Below are 19,916 nucleotides of genomic sequence, written 5' to 3'. Positions count from 1 at the left end.
CTGCATCCTCATGCTCTGGGAATTCTAAGTATCTGGACAGCCTTTGGGATAATACATAGGCATTCCATACTTGGACAGGGTAGCTGAAGGAAGGAGTGTACAACTCAGTTGTTTTGCGTTTCTGGTTATTCTTCATATGCATTTCTCCTCCACCCCCAAATAAACAATTAGTAACTTCAAAAAATAGTCAAAGTATTAAGCAAAGTGAAGGAGCATAGTAAAATAATTGCTAATCACAGGCTATTATATACCCTGACCAGAAAAAAATGGTTATATAGCATGTTGGAGCAGGGGTGTGTAGTGCGTTATGACTGAGGTAGTGAAGGACAGCTAGCAGCTATGGAATTATAACCCTGCAGAAATTAGTTCCTTTAGGATAAAGGGAAATGGGAATTTCCTCTGCTGTTCCTACTGATTCAAAAGTAAAAGATTTACCTTAAAAGAAAGTGACATATTGTTCTGTGGCTGTTTCCACATAATAAAAGTAATAACAGCAGCAGCCAGGCAGAGAATCACAAGTAGCATCACCCAGAGGGCATGTCCGTTGAATAATTCCTTGTAACATTTCGCCAGTACAATGCAAATGCATGTCAAAATAATCGCTAGAATGGAATAAACAAAAAGAAAACTTAACTAAAGTAAGAGGCAACTGTATTCTATTAGTGAAAAAGAAGAATGGGCTTTGTGCTGAATTAGATTAGGATGACTGGATGAAAATCTCCTCTTTCTAGTAGGGCATATGTTAGATGCAGAGCTACACTCCCTCTACTCGAACCCTAATTTTTATCCTAACTACTCCTCTTCCGCAGTAGGTATAGCTTACGTCCATTCCAACCGATCTTATGGCTCAGACTGAAACTTCAAACTGTGAATAGTAATATGCACTGGCAGCTGTAAAGGCTCAACATGAAATAGTGTAATTTATTGGGCCCCAAATCTACTGCACAACTGCCCACTTATGGCTCATAAATACCAATTCCAACATGTTCATAACCGTAATGAGGGTACAATCATGGAAAGTACATTTAATAGAACCGCTGCCAACCAAGACATTGCAATATCTTTATAAGTCTGAACAATGTCAGGAGACAGTTGGCAGGCAATATAAAACAAAACTGTCCCTTCACTCTGCAGCTACTCCCTTCGTGCAATTCACCAAACTTCCTGATTAGTTTTTTCCTAATAATCCCATGACAATACCTCTGTGGGCACTGGACTTCATTGGTTTCTTAAAAAGACCTGACCAGCTAATATTTGCAAGGAGGACAAGTCATGTTGATCAGTGAAGGAACTGATATAAATTTCTCTGGCAATTCTTCCAAAAGAGGGTACAACCTTGCCCACTACCAGAGTAACTATTTACATAGTGTTTATTGCACACACCACAAAAGTTATGTCATAGTACATTTGTCCCAGGATACTTACAGAGGATTCCAACACTGATATAAATAATTAATCCAGAACATTTAGTTGGGGTGTGTTGTTCTGGGTAGAATAGTAGTTTTAAGCTCACTGAGGTATTCTCTTCAGCCTGATAATCTTCATTGTTCATTTGGTTTGTCAGGCTGCTTTTGTTTTCTCCAAATTGAGTCATTTCATACAAATCACATTTGAGGAGCGGAGAAGGCTGGTATCTGCAGACAAAATACAGCTTAAGGTTAAGCTTTTGTGCAGTATAGTGGGATGGGATGATAAATCAATTCAGTTTTCTATACATGTGGAGAATAAAATTGCTGGTTAGAGGTGGAGGAGAAATCAAATGGAGGACGTCCACCTGCGAAGAGTAGTGTATTAGAGTAGTGTATTTGTATATATCAATTTTACAAAGAACAGAAGGAGCAGGAAAAGAAACCCCACAACCCCATCCAACCAATAATGCAACTTCAGTCCTGTTTCTAATGGGCCCCGAGTTCACTGCAGAACAACCCGAATATGACTTTAGCAGTGTCATGGCAATGTGTTGCTAGCCTGCATTCTTGGCTGGTAAAGGATGACCATAATAATCATGCTAACATCAAGATCTTTGCTCACCTGAGAATAAGAACACAAGCTGCCACCAGGGAATAGGCAAGTAATGTACCAATAGACATGAGGTCAACCAGAACATCCAGGTCAAACAGCAGAGCCATGATAGCTGGTTAAAAAAACAAAAAACTGTGAATATACTCACAGGCACATCACACTTCCATTCAACATCCTATTAAATTCCAGAAACCTGTTGTCAGTTCACAGGAAAGCCAGTTTTGCTGTTCAATGTATTTAGTTCACTCTTTCTCTCCTTCATACAAAATAGATGAATATAAAACCAAACAGCATTTTCCAAATCTCCTTGGGTACACACAAAAAATGCCCCAAGTCAATTTATCTCTTTCTTTGCCGCAGGGCATTTGGAGTCAATAGAAGTATTTCTTTTACAGTATTATTGCCCCTTCTTTTACAAATATATATGAAAATATTTGCTTTGAAGAAAGACTGGATAGGCTGTGGTTGTTTTCTTTGGAATAGAGGAGGCTGAGGGGAGGTTTAATTTGAGCATATAAACTTATGAGGGGCCTAAATAGAGTTTATAGAGAGGATCTATTTGCCTTAGCAAGATGTCAATAACCACAGGGCATTGATTAGTAGATGCATCAGAGGAGAATTAAGGAGAAATTTTTTCACCTTGAGGGTGTTTTGGGTTTGGAACTCACTGCCAGAAAGGGTGGCAGAGGTAGAAACCCTCGTTACATTTACAAAAATAGTTGGATATATGCTTGAAGTGCCATAACCTTCAAGGCTATGGACCAAGAGCTGGAAAGAGGGATTAGTTGGATAGCTCTTTCGGGCTAGCACTGAAAATACAGGCCAAATGGCCTCCTTCTGTGTCATAAGCTTCTATCATTCCATGAATTCAAAGAGACAAATTGCTAGACCAGTAGGGCATCTCAATGAATTAGCTACTTACAACATCGGTCATAACTGGTACTCACCAGCAACAATGCCAGAACCAATGGTCGCATGCACTGGCGTCCTGGTTTTTTTGTGCAAATTCCCCAAGAAACGGAAAAGTAATCCATCTTCAGCCATTGCGTATATAACACGAGGCATAGGGAACATGGAGCCCAGCAGGCTGGATACAAGGGAAGAGAATAATTGATTAGGAGCCACTGAAAGCCTAGCCCACTTAGTTTCACTTTTCTTCGTGTGCGCTTCATGTAGAGGGATTTATGAAACCAGTGGCTTTAGAATGGCTATCTGCCTCCATTGATTAGATTCAATATGTACTATCTGAAGTACTGATGCCAGATGTTCTGGAATGACAGCTATCAGCATTATTTACGGGTCACTGATATATTGTTTATGTTTACTTAGCTGTTCTAGTTTGTAAATTTAATTTTTAATGTTGTAAAAACAACTTATTTTTGTAACGTTTCCCCTATCCCTTCTGAAGGTGCTGAGCCTTGCTGGAGTACAAAGAGATGCTGTCTTCAAATAATTGCCCATGCGAACATTATATATATACAAGTCTAGTGAGCAAGTGATGGCAAGCTAAGTAACTGGAGGGGTTATCAGTCTAGCTCAATCGTATCTTTACAATACCAAAATATGCACATTTTCAGCAATGGACAGGGGAGCTGTGCATAGTAAATCAGGAGCAGAAACTGTCAGATTTCTGCACAATCTTAGCCCCAGAGAAGTAGTGCACCTTTTACCATGCAGATAAATGCCAACAACTCAGCCCAAAAAGTTTGACTACTTGACCTCTCTGGCCTGCATGATTCAACTCCTAATTGGGAAGTCTTCATCAGAAGACTATTTAAAATTTTCTTTTTTAAAGAGTTTCAATAGTGTTCCCTTGAACAATAGCTCTAAATACCTGGTAGAGAGAGCACAGAGAGAGCCAACAGCTACAATGTAGCGTGCAGGTTCCCAGCCAACATATTGGAAGGCTTCGGGCAGTGGGCTTTTCTTGTTCAGTACGTAGTAAGGCATCATGAGTGTGAGAGCAGCAGATACACCAAAGTAGGCCACAAAACAGATCAGCAGGGAAACCACAATCCCAATAGGAATTGACTTCTGAGGATTTTTTGCTTCCTCTCCTGAAACCAACGGAGAACACAAATTTATATTAAAATATGGCAGTGTTAAAAATGGCAATGTAGAAACGTTTTAAAATGTGAATATTAAATTAGGTATTCTTGAGGTATGGTACTATTTTATTTCAAGAAGTTGGTTTAAAGCACCATCCTTAGTTGCCACACTAAACCTGCCAAACCATAAAGACAAGTAAGGTCCCAGGTTCAATTTCTGACCTGTGTTGATTTTGTTGATCTCAGCTGAGCTAGGAATGCTACAATTAGCATCATTGCCTCTGAAGTAGGGGGCATACAAATCAGCCTGGGTTTCCTGCTTGGATCATTCTTCAATGTTCCCAGCCGGCAGGTGACTAGTGTGGCTACCAGTTAATGACAGGATTGAGCTCAGCTGCAGTTCCCTCTATGATCAAACAGGTTGCCAACAAGTACCAACTAGGTTCATAGCGTCTAAGATAACATAGGTAGAAGTGATCAACGCACAGTTCTTGTGGGAACAAACTCTTGGGAAGAATTATCCCCCGGTGGAGGGGGAAGTGCAGGAGTGGGCGCAGGCAGGCGCGCCTCTGATCGGCACCCCTGATTGGGGGTGTGCCGCCATTTTACAGTGTGACGTCCGCCAGGAAGTGTTAAGCGCTCCCTGTGCAGGCAGGGGGGGGGGGGGGTGGATTCCCTCAGCCGAGAGTGCGCTCTTTCACGCATGCGCACGAAAGAGCACACTCATCTCCCTGAGGCTAAGTGCTGCCTCAGGGAGATCGGCGCCAAATTTAAAAATGGTAAGGGTGCACAACCAAAATGTCCCTGACATGTCCCCTCATGTGACATTATAACATGAGTTGGGGCATGTCCATCATTTTTAATCAAACATTTATTAACTTTTTAAAAACCCTCATGAAACTTCATCCCGCCCGTGGATGAGGTTTCATGCCTTTTCTGAAGCCCGCTAGGTCTCCCGGCCTGTCCGCCAACCTAAAGGTTGGATGGGCAACTCCATTAATTATGTCAATTACTTTTTAAATGGCCTCAATAGGCAGTTGACAGGTTGGTGGGCGCACAGCTGATTCGGCTGCGCCCCCACCGACCTGAAAATTGAAATGACGCGGTGTGACATCAGAAGTTCCGTCTGACGTCATCCCGCGTCATTTTATGCATCGGCGAGTGGGCCCCACTCCCCGTTCGCCGACCTAAAGATCCTGGCCCTTGTCCCCATTGTGAGGATTCCCTCCATCATGTGTCGTGGTACTACCACTGCGGTAAATGGACAAGGCTAATGACAGATCTAGCAACTCAAAACTGTCATTGGTGTGGCGCTGTGGGCTATTAGCAGCAGAATTATATACAACCACAATCTTTAATTTCATAGTCTAGCATATGCCCTACTCCTTGAACACCATGAAACCAGGAGACAAATCCTGGTTCAATGCAGAGTATAGAAGGACATGCTGAAGCAGCACTAGGCACAGCTTAGAATGATGCATCAACATAATGAAGACACTAAAACTGAGCCGCCTGCATGCTAATCACCTAAAGGAGCTAAGTAGTCCCGCAACCAACAGGTCAGAGCAAGCTCTGTAGCCTTAACACAACTAGTCAAGAACAGTGAACCACGAGGCAACTAACAGGAGCAGGAGGCAAGTTGTCAAGGTCACTCTGAAAGCACCCTGCTGCCTCTACTGCCAAGGCAGAAAACACTATTATCTTCAAATTCCTCTTCACAGCACACACTATCCTGCTTTGGGAGACAAGGCATTGTTCTTTCATCACCATTGGGTCAATATCCTGGGATTCCCTTTCTAACATCACTGTGGGGCTCCAGAACTGCACCAGTTCAAGGTGGTCCACCAGAATGTTCTCATAGCAACTAGGAATGGGCTACAAATACAGCCTTTTCACCATTACTCCCTTCCAGAAAACAAAGGAAAAATAAACCATGTTTGGGTGATGTACCAGAGGTTGACATGTAGAACAATATTGTGAAAAGAGTAAGCACCTTCAGGAAAAGGCAGAAAATTGAAATTATGTTTCAAAAAGACTTTGTCCTTACCTGTAGTTGCAATACAATCAAATCCTACAAAGGCATAGAAGCAAGTTGCAGCTCCTGTGAGAACTCCAAAAAATCCAAACGGAGTGAATCCTCCAGAACCAAAATTTCCTGCTCTAGATTCAGTACTGAGACAGACACAAACATAATACGTGTAAATGAACAATTAACAAATACAGTATAACCAAACAAGCAGAAAATTCAGAGACATAAAGTTATCCCTTCATACAAAGGGAGTAAGTTAAACCCCAAGAAAGGGTGGGTTTGGTTCAGACAAGAAGTAAAAACATTAAAAATTTCAAACCCAACCTGCCCACTTCCGATTTTAACAGAGACAGACAACCAATCCACTCTCAGGAGGCAGGTTGATCACTGAAATCTTTTAAGGAAGCTGCATTCCTCATGTTAATATGATTTTTATTTTTAAACTAATATCACCTGAGTTACCCATAGCTTGGTAGGTACCAGGCAGGCAAAATAAACCAAGAAAGGCTGGATTCATAAGGCAAGTGCTTTTAAAAGACTATCTGAGAGCCTGGTGGAGCAGAAGTGTTTCCTCCAGCTCTCCAAGCTTACCTCTTTACAGACATCGTGATCGGTTGACCCATCTGCCCCACCACCACCCACCCTCGATCGCCACCACTCCAACTCAGCCCAGACCTGGTCCAATACAGAATATTCTTCTGAAACATGTTTGGGATACAATTGAGGGAGCCTTATTCTTCATTTAAAGTGTCCCAACTCCAGTGCTAACATCCTACGTCTTAATGCACACAATTCTGTTTTAAATTTAGCCCCCCTCACACCTACACAAACCGAACGCACATCTGGTGTTGGCAAATTTGATAAAACTCAGTTCCTGTGCTAGGGAGAGAAGGAAAAATTCTGATTGCAATTAATGACTCCTGCTGGAAACATCACATATATCAACATCAACTGAGGACATGCTCTCTTCAGCTCTAATGTCACTGCATAGTTGAATATTCTGATTGGTATTAGTTTAACATCTGCTTTAATTCATTTAAAATACATACATTAAAGCCAGAATTAAAATAATATTGACTGGAAACTTTAAGCCACATTGTTGAGGGCTTCCCAGTACCTATCTTATTCTCAAAAAACACATCAGCACTTTCAAATGAAAAGAAGGGGAACAGGGTTGAGAAAAAAAACCAATGAAAACACAATGTGAAAAACTCAAGACACTTTGAAAGAGAAAGGACTTATACACACCTGTTGATATAGGTCTCATTGTAATCAGACTCTGTCAGTTGCCAGTTCTTGATGTCACCTTTCACGAAGCCCGTTATAATGACGAAGCACAGGACCATTAGGTTTATGGCAGTAAAGATTTTATTCACTAGTGCTGATTCACTCACTCCAAATGCCAAAAGAGCTTTAAAAATACAAGCACAAGACAGTTACACAGAAGCATTTTTTTATCCATCCACTTAAAATTGTTTAACATAATTATACTATTAATTTTCTTGTTATTTTCAGTTGTTTTTCCAGTGGACTTGACAAATTGATGAGAGAAAAAAGCTTTGCAACACAGACTATGTTGATTAGCCAACTTCTCCTGGTGATGCATCGTAAGTGAATAAGTGACCATGGTTTTGAATTTTGCTTAGTTGCCTTGGGGTCAGGAAGAAATTTTCCAGAGTCATTAGCTTTCTTTCTTCTTTTTTCCCCCTCTTTTCCTAGAAGTTAGCATTTCTAGCTGTTGAAGAGGGCAGTATACAAGGTTGCATCATACAGTGATGGGATGTCCAAACTGAGATCTGAGGACCTATCCAAAGTTGAAGTGAAACAATTTCTATTTGTAGTTATACTCATTGGTTTGGTCCACTAGTTTTGAAAAGGTCTGTACTCAGTGTTGCTACCTGATTGATGGAAAATTCAAAATCATTATGTAATGCAGTTTAGATGCAGTGATTTTAATGATAGATGGTGGGCCAGTGCTTGTGTATTGTTTATATATTGTTTATATCATGGGAAGATGAGATGTATCCATTTGACTTCCACTCTTACTTTTCTGAATTTTACTGTATGCTCTTGGTACCTGAAGCCTTCACAACAGTTAACAACTATATCTGCATCAACTTTAACAATTCATATTCTTACAGACTTCAGTTAGGTCAGTTCAGCTTTTGCTTTCTCAAAGAAAGCAAGCCCAGCATTGTTTTATTATAATTTCAGGTTCAGAATAATTAGACAGCCCATTAAATGCTGTAGCCTAAATTTCTTCACATCCAAAAACAGGGTGTGATTCTAGCAGTGCCAAGCGGTGCAAGCTGGAACAAGGAAGTCTGAGGTTTCAAAGCACATTTACCTTGAGCCTCAACAGAATAAATTAGGCAAGCTGCAAGTACCAATCAGGTGTGCCGAACAAATTTCTTTCAGTCTGTGCCAAAACCCAGAAGTATGTCTGGAGAGTGGGGCGTGCATGTAAGGGAGGGGTGAGGTGATCAGGAGGCAGTTCCAGAGTTGGTTGATATCAGTGCCACTTGTTTTCTGGGCTCAGGAGGAGCACTCCTGTGCCTTTTGACTCTAGAAAATTTCCAAGTTGTTGGGGCCTTTTCTGAGCAGCCTCCAGCAGTTCCTCTGAGGGTCACTAATTGGGCAAGCCAGGACCTGGAAATGCCAGCTAGATGTGTAGCAAGCTCAGACTAGAGTAAACAAATTTAAAAGTCTGCATCTGAAATAAGCACACATTTTATTTCAATATTGAAATGGAGTCTGTGCTGCTGACTAAAAGAAGATGCGGACCAATTTAACAGTCGACCAAACATTTATGCAGATCAGAAATAGGCCTTTGCACTGCTAAATTGTTAATTTAACTTTCAGTTTAGGCCCTTAAAATGAGCATAATGATCTTAAATTCAGCCTCCACTGATCAGTTAATTTTCATAACAGTATTTATTTAGGTTGTTAGCTTACCTGTGAGAAGCAAGATTAAGATGACTGCAAATATATCTGGATATTTTGCAAGCACACCAGGAAAATTCATGTTCAGGTAACTTCCAAAGAAAATTGAAATTTTTTGGTCAATGAGATTGTCAAATGTAGAACTCCACGCTCGAGCGACACTTGCTGTGCCTGAGAATTAAAGGCAAATGTCAGTTGAGACAGATTTCAGTTGGGACAGAGCAGAGAACACTTCTATCTGCATTCCCCCTTATTAGTGTCAAGCTAAAGCTGGGACTGCTTGATGTGGATTTGGGTAGATAACAGAAATTGAAAAATATTTCATTTGCCAGCACCAATACTCTTCTTTCTGGGTGAATAGCACAAAAGTTTACCTCTAACCCATACTTACTGTAATATATTTTACAAATGTGGACCTGGACATATAAAGAAATGTTGCATTTATCCTTTAAAATGGCACACCATTTATTTTCTGAAATATATTTAGGAACACAGAAATGCATCGACAGGATTAAACACCCCAGTGTTAAAAATTCTGAATCTTGTACTCCTCAATCATTTCTGTCACTAACTATCCAGCCAGGTCTAGCATATTCCAACATTATCTGCCTCCACTGTTTCTTTAGGCAATTGTTTGCACACATCCACATAGAAAACAGTTAAATCTAAACTGTCTGCACACCTACCCTCTTCTGACCTCGAGTCCAAACCCTTGGGGCTGGATTTTACTGGGCACTGTAGTCGAACCCCGCCCCCCCACCACCAGGAAGTCATGCTTCAGAGAGCTCCCGACCAATCAGAATGGTGGCCACTGCTGGTACTGCACTCGGAGCTTGAGAAGGCATTCAGATCAGGCCTTGGAGGGGTTATAACTAAGGGGACTCCTCCAAAGTGCCTGCTATGGAGGGACCACCTCCTCCCGCCCACCATATTATTCTACACAGGGAAACCTGCTAGGTTGGGAGCTTGGCATGGGCCTCTCCCACCACCATTTAAATTCTGGCAGTGGCAGGATGAGGCCCTTGAGTGGCCATTAATTGCCCACTTAAGGGCCTCATTTGTTCCACTGGCTGGCAGGTTGTCAGACACCAACCCCGCTGCTTGTAAAATTACAGTGGGGACAGGTGGATGGTGGGCAGACTGCCTGCTGGATTTTACATGCCACCCCCTCCACACCTACCTTCAAACCTGGCAACTGGGGAGAGTATAATCCACCCCTTAGTTACAAAGTGTGTCATTATGTCAAACAATTTATCGTGTCCAATTTAACCATACCCTTAGTACTGTGAAAGATGCAATAAAGTCTCCATTAGTTTACTTTCTATAGTATGAACATTCCAACTTTCTTTTTTTTATTTATTTATGCAGATGTGGGCTTCGCTGGCTGGGCCAGCATTTATTATCCATCCCTAGTTGCCTTCCAGAAGGTGGTGGTGAGCTGTCTTCTTGAACCGCTGCAGTCCATGTGGTGCAGGCACACCCACGGTGCTGTTAGGAAGGGAGGGAAAGGAGGATTTTGGTCATTTGGGACTTTGCTGCATGGAAATTGGCTACTCCCTTTGCCTGTTAAACAACAGTAACTAATAAAATATTTAATTGGTTATATAGGGAGAGAAGGGAAAGGAGGATTTTGACCCAGCGACAGTGAAGGAACAGCGATATATTTCCAAGTCAGGATGGTGAGTGACTTGGAGGGGAACTTCCAGGTGGTGGTGTTCCCATCTAACTGCTGCCCTTGTCCCTCTAGATGGTAGTGGTTGTGGGTTTGGAAGGTGCTGTCTAAGGAGCCTTGGTGAATTCCTGCAGTGCATCTTGTAAATAGTACACACGGCTGCTACTGTGCGTCGGTGGTGGAGGGAGTGAATGTTTGTGGATGTGATGCCAATCAAGCGGGCTGCTTTGTCCTGGATGGTGTCAAGCTTCTTGAGTGTTGTGGGAGCTGCACTCGTCCAGGCAAGTGGGGAGTATTCCATCACACTCCTGACTTGTGTCTTATAGATAGTGGACAGGCTTTGGGGAATCAGGAGGTGAGTTAGTCATTGCAGGATTCCTAGCCTCTGACCTGCTCCACCACCTCCACTGATTTGATTATAAATGCAAATTTGTTTGTTTTCTTTAAAGTGCATTTCATGTTCTCAGGATGCTTTATAACCGATTAAATACTTTATTAGTTACTGTTGTTTAACAGGCAAAGGTAGTAGCCAATTTCCATGCAGCAAAGTCCCAAATGACCATTTAATCTGATTTTGGAGGTGTTAATTAGATGATAAATATTGGTAAGGATGCGGGGAGAGTTTGCTGCTCTTGTTCAAATTGTGCTTTGGGATCTTTTAATATCCATCCAAGAAGGCAGACAGGACCCAGTTTAAAGGTTCATCCAAAATATGACACCTCCAATGAATATTCCCTCGATACTGCACTGAAGTTTCACGCTAGCTTATAGTGTAGAATTTCCATTGGGGTTCTCCTGAACATCCACCGTAACTTTGGCAGAAACTCCAATGAAATAGCATAGAAGGCCACTTCTGCGACCTCTGCTGAAGTTGCAGTAGATAACTGGGAAAACTGCTATGACAATTCTATCCCTATGTGATCTAGTAATGGTGCTTGAATCCTTATTTCTGGCTCAAGAGACAAGAGTGCAAAAAAAATCATTGATACAAAAACATTAAAGCTAAGCTTTAGCCCTTTGGCCAACTTGAAAAGTAAGACAAAATTAAACTCAAACTTACCCAGTACATAAGATAAGATTAAATTCCAGCCGGTTATAAAAGCCCATATTTCACCCACGGTCACGTAGCTGTAGAGGTAAGCAGATCCAGTCTTGGGAACTCTGGCACCAAACTCAGCATAGCACAGGCCAGCAAGTACTGAGGCAAGAGCAGAGATCAAGAAACAGAGGACAATAGCGGGACCTGCCTTGTCCCTGGCTACTTCACCTGCTAAAACGTACACACCTGCCCCAAGAGTACTGCCAACCCCCAGAGCAATTAGGTCCAATGTTGTCAGACATCTGACAAACCGAGTTTCATCTGTGTTGCAGTCAACAATTCGTCTACGAATCAACTTCTTCCCAAAATTTTCCATCATCTTACTTGCCATATTGATAGAAGTGCTGTTTATAAAAGAAAATCATCCATTATCAAATGTTTAAAACTTACACATCATCAAAACATCTCAAAGTGCTTCGCAAAGGAGATAGTTGAACAGCAAGCAGGACTAGAGAGATGTTGAGAGAGCACCTCAAGAGATGGTCGATAAGGTGGATTTCAGCAGTTCTTTTCCAGGTCACAGGAGAAGCAGAAAAGCAGAAGGTTAGAGAAGAATCCAAAACAATAGATCATGATGAATAAAGACAAACACAGAGAAGAAGCACAGCAGTTTGGACTCAGAACAATGGAGGTGAGAGCTGAAAAGGAAATGTTGAAGGAATTTGTAGTGACAGGGTTGCTGTGAGGCCATGGACACATTTGTAAGTGAAGGATTTTTTGCAACGGGATGTGAAGTGGGGATGGGCAGGTATTGCAGGTTGATAGGACTGCAAAATGGGACATGAAATAAGGCAGGCTATGGGTGGTAAAGCTCTAAATGAGTTAAGTTTGTATAGGTACCCAGCTATAAGAAAGTTGTAGAAATCAAGATTAGACCATAGTGGAAAGACATAGCCAAAGACATGAATGAGAGGATATTTGACACACCCGTTAAAAAAAAAAACACACTTTGAAACCTAAACCGATTGTCAAAAGGAAGAAAGGTGGAATAATATATAAACTAATCTCTATTTACAGGAAAGCTTGTATGCAGGCAATAAATCTTGTCTATATAGGAAGGGGCTGGTACCACAACTACTTGAGAGATCACTGATTAAGTCACATTGGATAAAAGATCAGATTTTTAAAAATTGGCAAGTCTTATTTAAGAGTGCAGATCCAACACCAAATTTGAGAACAGAAAAGAATACAAGATAAATCGGAACCAGCGATTAAGTGTCGGTTTCTAAATGACTGAAGCTGGTAAGAAGAGAAGAAAGATGAGGAATACAGTTTGATATATCGTTTCAGTATGAGAGATCTTGCCTGTGTGACATTGATTAATGTTTTAATTAACATTCAATGTTTTAATTCCTTGTGTGTGCTAAGAATTCACAGGAATTCCAGTCTGTACTGTTATAATGCAATTGTTAATCTGTTTATTTTCAATATAGCACGCAAGTATTTAACTACAAACAGCAAGAGTCAAAATCTTCAAGTTACAGAACAATTCTTCTTATCGTGTCCACGGACAGTCTATACATGGTCCAGTTAGAACTGGGCACATTTTTGCGCTTTGTTGTTGAATTCGGCAAGAGGTTCCTCTAGCGATAGACATTGCAGGAGATGTTGCATAGTCTGTGGCTCAGTTACAGAACAATTGACAACATTGTAGAGCTTCTGATTAATCATTAACATGTGAAGGACAGAAGATACTAGAACATGGTAACCAGACTCAAAAACAAAGACAAATGCTAATGCCCATAGTTAATTTCTTTTCAAAATACAGACACCCACTAACAAGTGGATTTGGTATTTACCTGTCCATTTCCTTGCCTGCTGTATATGAATTGGGCATCTGACCAGGCTTCCAACTGCACAGTTACCAAGCCCAAGAAACTTGTGTACAGGCAGTACTCAAGGGCACCTTTCCAATCAAACTACTCACTGCTCCATATTTACATCCTAACCACTACTCCACATTTAAATTCTTCTAACTAAATCTGAAGGGCACAAGTACCTGATCATAACATTTACAGGGCTGACAAAGGCTTTCTGCAATTCAAACCATTTTCTTTGCAGTAGAGACCAATTTAAAGGAACAATTTAAGGTTGTTGTCCTCTAATCTCTCTCTGTTCTTCAGTTACATTCAATTACAAGGCTAGAAACTAGAGATGAAGCCCAACAGTTTATGTACATAGATCAAGTGCTTCTTGAATACTGCCCAGCAACAAACACCCAAAATATCTTTCAAGAAAATGAGTAAAAGATCAGATTCTTAAACAATTATAATCATATGAACAATAATTTTGCACAGCTCAGCTGTAATTGCTCAAGACGATTGGTAAGAAATATTTTTTTAGAACTCCATCTAACAAAAGTAACCTCTAAAAGTGCTTTTCTGGTGAGTCCAGTAAGAGAAATTACATGATAGCGCATGTCACTAATATACAGCCAGTCAGTGATGTCAGAGTTTTACAATGCTCTATGAATTTTAAGTTTCCTCGCGCCCCTCCTATCATTCTGTTACAGGTGAAAAGCTGCCCTATGGTACACACTGATGGCACTGAGAGTGCAATCTGTCCAGTCTTCAGATGCTAAGTGTGGAACTCCTTTGCTAATTTGATCAGTTGGTCTCTTAATCACACTAAAAATATGGCCTTGACCACTGACTGTCTCAGTCTCCTTATACTGTTCATGATTTCAAAAAAAAACAACTGTCAAATTTGATCCTGCCAGCAAATCTGCAGCATTTCTCTGTTGAATTTAAATTCAACATGAGGAGCCTATCCCTACAGCCTGCACTGACTAAAGCACATATCACCTAGTATTCAAATCCTAATTATTACATTTACTTCTCTATCATCTCATAACTAGTCCACATTTCATATAGCTTTCCATGAATTCTTGTTCTTACCTTCACGTTCCAAATTAACAGTGATGTGAGACCTCTAGTGTTTATATTTACAGTAGGAGAAGGAAGTGTTGATTCATTAGAATTCCCCTTTTCCATGATCAGAGCGTGACCAAAAGGGACAAGAACACTGAACTAATTCAAAAATATTTTAAAGCTTCCTTAAGCCTTCAAAAGCATACCACAGTTAGTTAGATCCGATTACACAGAAACTGCTTTGCCACCAGTCCTTTCAACAAGGAATACACTGTTTCACTTAAAGGATCATACCACAAACACATGACAACAGAGCACGATTGACCATTCCGTATCGATTTAACTCCATTATTGTAACAAAACCTGCTATGCCAGACACTTTGTTTAGGTTTATTTACTTATTAATACTGACTTAATCCAACATGTCAGATAAAACTGGGAGGGTATTAATCTGAGCAGGGGCAAGGCAATTGTTCCCTTTTTTTTATTTCAAAAGGAATCATAGCAAAATGAATAATCTTTTTACGCTGACAACATTTCCACATTTCTAACCAAGGCTTTTCCACAGCACATGGTACCTTGCCTGGCTGTAGCACACATCAGAAAAATCGTAAGCAGCACAGCTTGCCCACTGTGGTTTTTTGATATCTGTCTCCGATAGGACAGGTACTCTAACACCAGAACATAAGTGAACAAATACATTTTGGAAATCTCCATGAAGATCTTGCTGGTAAAATGCTTCTTACCCTGTGACTGGACAGTCTTTAAAGGCCAGGAGATGGCTGCCTGTTTGGTGAGAAGTTACAAAGTTCAGAACTCAGAGATGCAATCAATGCCTGCCTGTGACAGAATTGCCTCAAAGAAATTGGAGGGGAGTGATCCTCTGGTCACTGTGTTAACAGATGTCATAAACATAATGGCACAACTTCTTATATTGACTATTTCTAGTGAAATCATAAATTATCCTAAAAGAATTCATTTATGATTTTGCCAAGGATGGTGATCACAATTTTGTGAGTGGCCGTAACCAGAGAAAATATTCAGAAGCTTCAGGATAACAGAAAAATATAGTATTAAATTTGGGCTGCAGAAAGCAGAATCTTTTTTGCCAGCACAAGTTTACTCAAACAGCCAAGAGTACAGATCAGTGCAGGCTGTATTGGAAAGAGTTACAAAAACTGAAAGTTGAAGCCTCAAAAAACCAGTTAAGTAATTGTTGGGCAACTTTGTGAACAAGAATTTTCCTTCTTTATTGTGAAAACTATTTCTAAAATGAAGACTAAGTGTTTAAATCCATAGTTAGAACAGAAACTTAAAGTTTATAAATATAAAACAAAAACAGAATTACCTGGAAAAACTCAGCAGGTCTGGCAGCATCGGTGGAGAAGAAAAGAGTCGACGTTTCGGGTCCACACGACCCTTCAACAGAACTGAAGTATAGTTAGGAGAGGGGTGAAATATAAGCTGGTTTAAGGTGGGGGGCGGGGGGAGAGAAGTTGAGGGTGGGGTGGTTGTAGGGACAAGCAAGCAGTGATACGAGCAGATAATCAAAAGATGTCACAGACAAAAGGATCAAAGAGGTGTTGAAGGTGGTGATATTATCTAAGAAAAGTGCTAATTAAGAATGGGTGGCAGGACACTCAAGGTACAGCTCTAGTGGGGGTGGGGTGGAAAGATTGACAAGGTATTAGTTGTAGATTTAAAAATAATGGAAATAGGTGGGAAAAGAAAAATCTATATAAATTATTGAAAACAAAAAAAACAAAAGGGAGGGGGAGGAAACGGGGTGGGGATGGGGGGAGGGGGAGTTTAAGATCTAAAGTTGTCGAATTCAATATTCAGCCCGGAAGGCTGTAAAGTGCCTAGTCGGAAGATGAGGTGCTGTTCCTCCAGTTTGCGTTGGGCTTCACTGGAACAATGCAGCAAGCCAAGGACAGACATGTGGGCAAGAGAGCAGGGTGGAGTGTTAAAATGGCAAGCGACAGGGAGGTTTGGGTCTTTCTTGCGGACAGACCGCAGGTGTTCTGCAAAGCAGTCACCCAGTTTGCGTTTGGTCTCTCCAATGTAGAGGAGACCGCATTGGGAGCAACGAATGCAGTAGACTAAGTTAGGGGAAATGCAAGTGAAATGCTGCTTCACTTGAAAGGAGTGTTTGGGCCCTTGGACGGTGAGGAGAGAGGAAGTGAAGGGGCAGGTGTTGCATCTTCTGCGTGGGCATGGGGAGGTGCCATAGGTGGGGGCTGAGGAGTAGGGGGTGATGGAGGAGTGGACCAGGGTGTCCCGCAGGGAACAATCCCTACGGAATGCCGCCAGGGGGGGTGAAGGGAAGATTTGTTTGGTGGTGGCATCATGCTGGAGTTGGCGGAAATGGCGGAGGATGATCCTTTGAATGCGGAGGCTGGTGGGGTGATAAGTGAGGACAAGGGGGACCCTATCATGTTTCTGGGAGGGAGGAGAAGGCGTGAGGGTGGATGCGTGGGGGATGGGCCGGACACGGTTGAGGGCCCTGTCAACGACCGTGGGTGGAAAACCTCGGTTAAGGAAGAAGGAGGACATGTCAGAGGAACTGTTTTTGAAGGTAGCGTCATCAGAACAGATGCGACGGAGGCGAAGGAACTGAGAGAATGGGATGGAGTCCTTATAGGAAGCGGGGTGTGAGGAGCTGTAGTCGAGGTAGCTGTGGGAGTCGGTAGGCTTGTAATGGTTTATAAATATCCTTCATTGTATGCACATCACATTGATGAAAGTCATCATTGCACAATTAGGTATTTTCCTAGAAAATTAATGTCATGTATACCATCATCCTGTGGCTAATGGCATCATGTTATCCAACAAACTGAGTGCGCCAACAGGGTATTTGACCAAGGTGGGGATGAATCATTGCTTAACCTGATCCTATCCTAACCAGGCATCAACACACATGCAACTTCCAGCAGGTTCACAGGATGGAGATTGCGACCAGGACCCTCCCTCACCCAAGTTTAAAGAAACCAATTTTAGCTTCCCTTTTGTGGTCAACTAACAGCATAGACTGAATTCAATAGTGGGAGGGGGGGTCCTCCTGGTTTATGTCTAAGCAACAAATTCAAATGAACCTTTGAAGAGCCAACAAAAGAAAGAAAGGAAACCTTCAAAGACTCGCATTTATAAAGCACCTTTTGCAACAATGGGACGTCTCATAGTGCTTTACAGCCAATTTGTGCATAGTAAGCTCACACAACCAGCAAAATGATCATGACCAGATAATCTGTTTTTATGGTACTGATGAAGGGGTAAATATTGGCTAAGACAATGGGATAACTCTTCTGCTCTTCTTCAAAATAGTGCCATGTGATGTCCACCTGAGAGGGCAGATGATGCCCTGCTTTAACATCTCATCTGAAAGACGGCACCACCGATAATGCAGCACTCCCTCCTTGGAGCTCTGGAATGTCAGCCTAGGTTTTGTGCTCAAGCAACTTGAGTGGGACTTCAACTACACGGAGCCGAGAGTTATTTCTACCCACTGAGCCACAGCTGACATTTTCAGAAGGCCTTGATCAATTCTTGGCTGGACCATAACTTGAATTAACATGCAGTATTGGAACTCAGTCAATGATAAAACCTTCACCATACCACCCCACAGAAATTCATGTCCTGCTTGACAATCACACAGCTTCTTCATGGTCCACTCAGAGTAAACAAGCCCTGTGGGATCTTTACACAGAGTCCAGATGATGAATATGACTCAGCCCTCAATCCATCAGTAGATTGTAGAAACCCATGTTTGGCTTTATCATTTTTGAAAGAATTTTGTCAGGGATTTTCATGGCTTATTTTGTATCTTTCAAAAGTCAGCAAAAGTCAAGGAAGAGAAGAACAGATCAAGCTTTCAGAGGGAAACACCAAGAAAAAGTAATGAACTTTCAGAGTTGCAACAAGGTTGTATGTTATTTTATTAGTATTCTCTGTGTGTTTCACTGTGTAATACTGTTGCATTTTATATCAGAACTAGATAAAAATCAGAAACCTGAACTAGCCTTTGTAGGTCAAATCAGGCCAAGTAAAATGTCAAAACAACAGGGTTTTAAATTGGAGAATGGAATGCTAAATAGGAAGAGGGTGAAAAGTCACATGAAAGTGACAAAAAAAAGGCCTAAAAGGAGGTTGGGGAATGGTTTGTGAAAAAGATGCAAATGGAACAGTAGGAGCTCTTCTATTTGGACAACTGGTACACCTTTAAGCTGTTTTGAATGTAGCCCAAAACAGGTGCTTGTATTATTGGTTCCTGACCTGGAGGGCTGTCTTGAAGCAGCATCTGGCACCACCTCGTAAGCAATTTACACACAAAGCTCATACTCAGGAATCAGGCAGCAAAAGCACTTCAAGGCTGATGTCAAAGCAATGCAAGTCATGATTCTGCATCACTGTAATAGGAGGTGCGCCACTGCTTTAAAGATAAAGGTTGTGTTTGCATTTACTAGTTGCTGTCTTGGTAGAACATCTATCAAGCATGCTACCTACACCCACTTAGAGGAAATGAATGCTTCAGTTTTACATACGTGATTTCCTAATACTCGTTAATTCTAAGTCAAAGCAGTGAATGGGACATGCTGTGATTTTCTCTGGTTTTGCACTGCAAAGTTCAGCCATGAGTCATAAAAAAATCAGAGAAGTTTAGTCAACTATTTTGCAACTTTGGAAGAAAATTGTAACTCATGAGAACATCCCCCCCCCCCAACTCCTCCACCCTCACCTCCTTGTGCAATGGCCATTTCTTTAGACTAATGATTTTAGAGAAATGAGCCAGTAAACCCCATAGGAACAGAATGTTCAAGCAGCAACATACACAGATGTTGTAACTTTCAATCACCCACATTACATACACTTGCTTTGATAATTGTTTACCCTAATCTCTCCTCTTCTGGCCTTGGAGCAGAAAAGCCAAGGCATGCTGCCCACCAGTTTTATCTCTTAGTATGGTCCCAACCTAACTGTGGTGTCAACTATCATTCCTGAGCTGTCCTGATCTGTGACAAACTAATTTTTAAAAAAAATCTGGGTGAAACACTGTAGTTCTATTGGTACAAAGTTATGTAATTCTCTCTTCCCACTAAAACATCTCTCCTCCTACCCTCAAGGTGCTAACTTTTGCAGTCCCATATGCACCCAGCATCTTGCCTATATTTTTCCTGCATGTAGCCAAACAATATCAATGGGCTATTTTACACATGGAGTGCCTTACAGCCATGCC

The 19,916-nt window shown here is 41.4% G+C and overlaps 1 protein-coding gene across 1 annotated transcript in view; it reads right to left on the bottom strand.

Annotated features, from left to right (window-relative positions):
- The window catches only part of LOC144683861 (cationic amino acid transporter 3-like), a 31,574-nt gene that overhangs the window by 2,526 nt on the left and 9,132 nt on the right, over nucleotides 1–19,916 (bottom strand). The window contains exons 2-10 of the mRNA XM_078547372.1: nucleotides 11,775–12,157; nucleotides 9,055–9,213; nucleotides 7,348–7,510; nucleotides 6,118–6,242; nucleotides 3,857–4,079; nucleotides 2,970–3,109; nucleotides 2,032–2,134; nucleotides 1,426–1,634; nucleotides 436–602 (exon numbers count right to left, since the gene is read on the bottom strand). Of these exons, the coding sequence (XP_078403498.1) occupies nucleotides 436–602; nucleotides 1,426–1,634; nucleotides 2,032–2,134; nucleotides 2,970–3,109; nucleotides 3,857–4,079; nucleotides 6,118–6,242; nucleotides 7,348–7,510; nucleotides 9,055–9,213; nucleotides 11,775–12,144 (1,659 nt within the window). The 5' untranslated portion in view covers nucleotides 12,145–12,157. The remainder of the gene's footprint in view (nucleotides 1–435; nucleotides 603–1,425; nucleotides 1,635–2,031; nucleotides 2,135–2,969; nucleotides 3,110–3,856; nucleotides 4,080–6,117; nucleotides 6,243–7,347; nucleotides 7,511–9,054; nucleotides 9,214–11,774; nucleotides 12,158–19,916) is intronic.

Source organism: Cetorhinus maximus, chromosome 8 (assembly GCF_964194155.1).
Source record: "Cetorhinus maximus chromosome 8, sCetMax3.hap1.1, whole genome shotgun sequence".
Taxonomy (NCBI): domain Eukaryota; kingdom Metazoa; phylum Chordata; class Chondrichthyes; order Lamniformes; family Cetorhinidae; genus Cetorhinus; species Cetorhinus maximus.
The sequence above is the reverse complement of the archived record's forward strand: the minus strand, read 5'-3'. Positions and strand labels throughout refer to the sequence as shown.